The 1981-nt window shown below is 41.5% G+C and overlaps 1 protein-coding gene across 1 annotated transcript; it reads right to left on the bottom strand.

Annotated features, from left to right (window-relative positions):
• Positions 1–370: 370 nt before the first annotated feature.
• On the bottom strand, positions 371–1312 carry LOC139666358 (olfactory receptor 6N1-like). The gene has a single exon (XM_071545545.1). It carries the CDS (start codon positions 1310–1312, stop codon positions 371–373), a length of 942 nt encoding a protein of 313 aa, XP_071401646.1.
• Between the last annotated feature and the right edge of the window lie 669 nt (positions 1313–1981).

Genomic DNA, 1981 nt, shown 5'->3' with positions numbered 1-1981 from the left:
GCACAGTCTTTAGCCTATGTATGAATTTGCTTCGTCTTGAGTGCAGTGTACATTGTTGTTTTTTAGTACACAGACTCTGCCATAAAGTCTATGGTCAAAATTATCTTTTTGTGCAGCTTAGAATTTGGTGGCATGTGCTGATTTATTATAAGTTTTGCGTTGTAAGTGTAGGTTCAGATCACTGAGCCTAAATCAGACCACCGACTCTAGGAGCAGCACAGGTTAACAATCTTGTCCTCACAGTCAGTGTAATGTATGTTTGAAATACCTGAAACATGGATGATCTATGGACCAATTTCTGTGTGTTTGTGAAATAATCCTGAGTCCTGACACTAGGAGATCAAGACAGGTAATTATTTTATTCAGAAAATTACTTATAAGGTATGGTTTTTGAGCATGATAACATTTTGAATATAGGTTTCCTAATTTCTGGCAACTTAAGGCCATACACAAGAGGGTTCAGAATGGGAGGAATCACGACAAACTCAAGTGACAAAATTACAGCTACAAAGGGATTCCACTCTTCAAGATTAAAACGGCTGAGGGCAACATCACAAAACACAGTAATGGAATAATTGACAAAGGTAATAATATGTGGGAGACAGCTTTGTAACACTTTGGCCCTGAATTCTGAAGAGCCTTTCCTACAAACAAGCAAAATTCGTAAATAAGTATACAAGACAAAAGCCAGGGGCAGAAAGACGGTGCTTGTGGACACTAACATGCCGACAAGGTTATTGATCACAGTGGAAATGCAGGACAATTTTACAACAGGCCAGTTAGCACAGAATACTTTTGGTATCTTATTACCACACAAGGGAAGTCTGTAGGCCAAATAAACACAGGCTGCAACAGCAAAGGCCGGATAGATCCACGCAAAGGCTGCCAACTTGGAGACGACAGTGGAGGTCATCTTGCTGTGGTAATGTAAAGGCTGGCATACAGCGATATACCGATCGTATGCCATAATGCTTAGGATGGTGAGCTCATACGACGCATAAGTATAAATGACATAAATCTGAATGAAGCAAGCTGCGCGTGAGATCAAATGAGAATCAGACAGCAGGTCCCTTAGGAATCTGAGGAAGAAGCCAGCAGAACCGTACAGAGAGTTAATGGAAAGACACAAAATGAAAAAATACATGGGCTCGTGTAGCGATTTCTCTCGTGATGTTACCACTATTATGACAAGATTAGCAGAGACAATAACGGCGTACAGCAGGAAACACAACGCAAAGGCTGGGTAGCGGTAGTAGCCTATGTTCACAAACATGGTGAGGTTGAAATAAAAGGGAAGAGTGATATTTTCCATTAACCCCACAGATTGTGGCAGAGATCATTTGATGGAAAAAAGAAAATTCACTGGCTGGAGCCTGTCAGTACTTATGATGCAGCTGCCCCTCCTTGTTCAGAGAAATCGCTGGTCCGGTTTTACATGATTTCAGGTGATAGCTGTGTAGAAGAGCACTGAACAAGATGAGAGATTAACTCAGTGAAAGATGAAGCAACACAATTGAGAAAAAGTGAGAAAGAGTACATGAGAAACATACAATCAAAGCATTTTCATCATCAGAACATGTAAAAGTAAGAGTGTAATAGTCCCACTTAGTTCTATTATATTCATAAACCTGGTGTTGTATAGCTGTCACCACTCAGACAGTGTCCACTTGTTGTTGAGAGGTGTGTGGCCAGGCCGACCACAGCTGTGATTTCACAGGAGGAGCCGAGAGCTTCTTTAACCTGTTGGACCATAATGATGTCACCACAGCCATCATGCCCTGGAGAGTCCAGAAACTTCCCCACCATGTACCTTAAAGGAAAAACTCCATCAACATACATTGGGCAGAGGGCAGAGAAACACTCGGAACAGTTTGTCAGTCCATCACAGGGGTCCAGAAACCCAACGTACATTGCCAATAGCTGTTTTTTTCAACAGTGTTAAAGTGTTTTAAGGTGGATTTTTCCTTCCTGATCAGGAAAT

This window comes from Centroberyx affinis, unplaced genomic scaffold, assembly GCF_046629955.1.
Source record: "Centroberyx affinis isolate AG114_WGS23_722 - 3 ecotype Tasmania unplaced genomic scaffold, CSIRO-AGI_Caff_v1 ptg004951l_1, whole genome shotgun sequence".
NCBI lineage: Eukaryota > Metazoa > Chordata > Actinopteri > Beryciformes > Berycidae > Centroberyx > Centroberyx affinis.
This window is presented reverse-complemented; position numbering and strand designations above follow the sequence as displayed.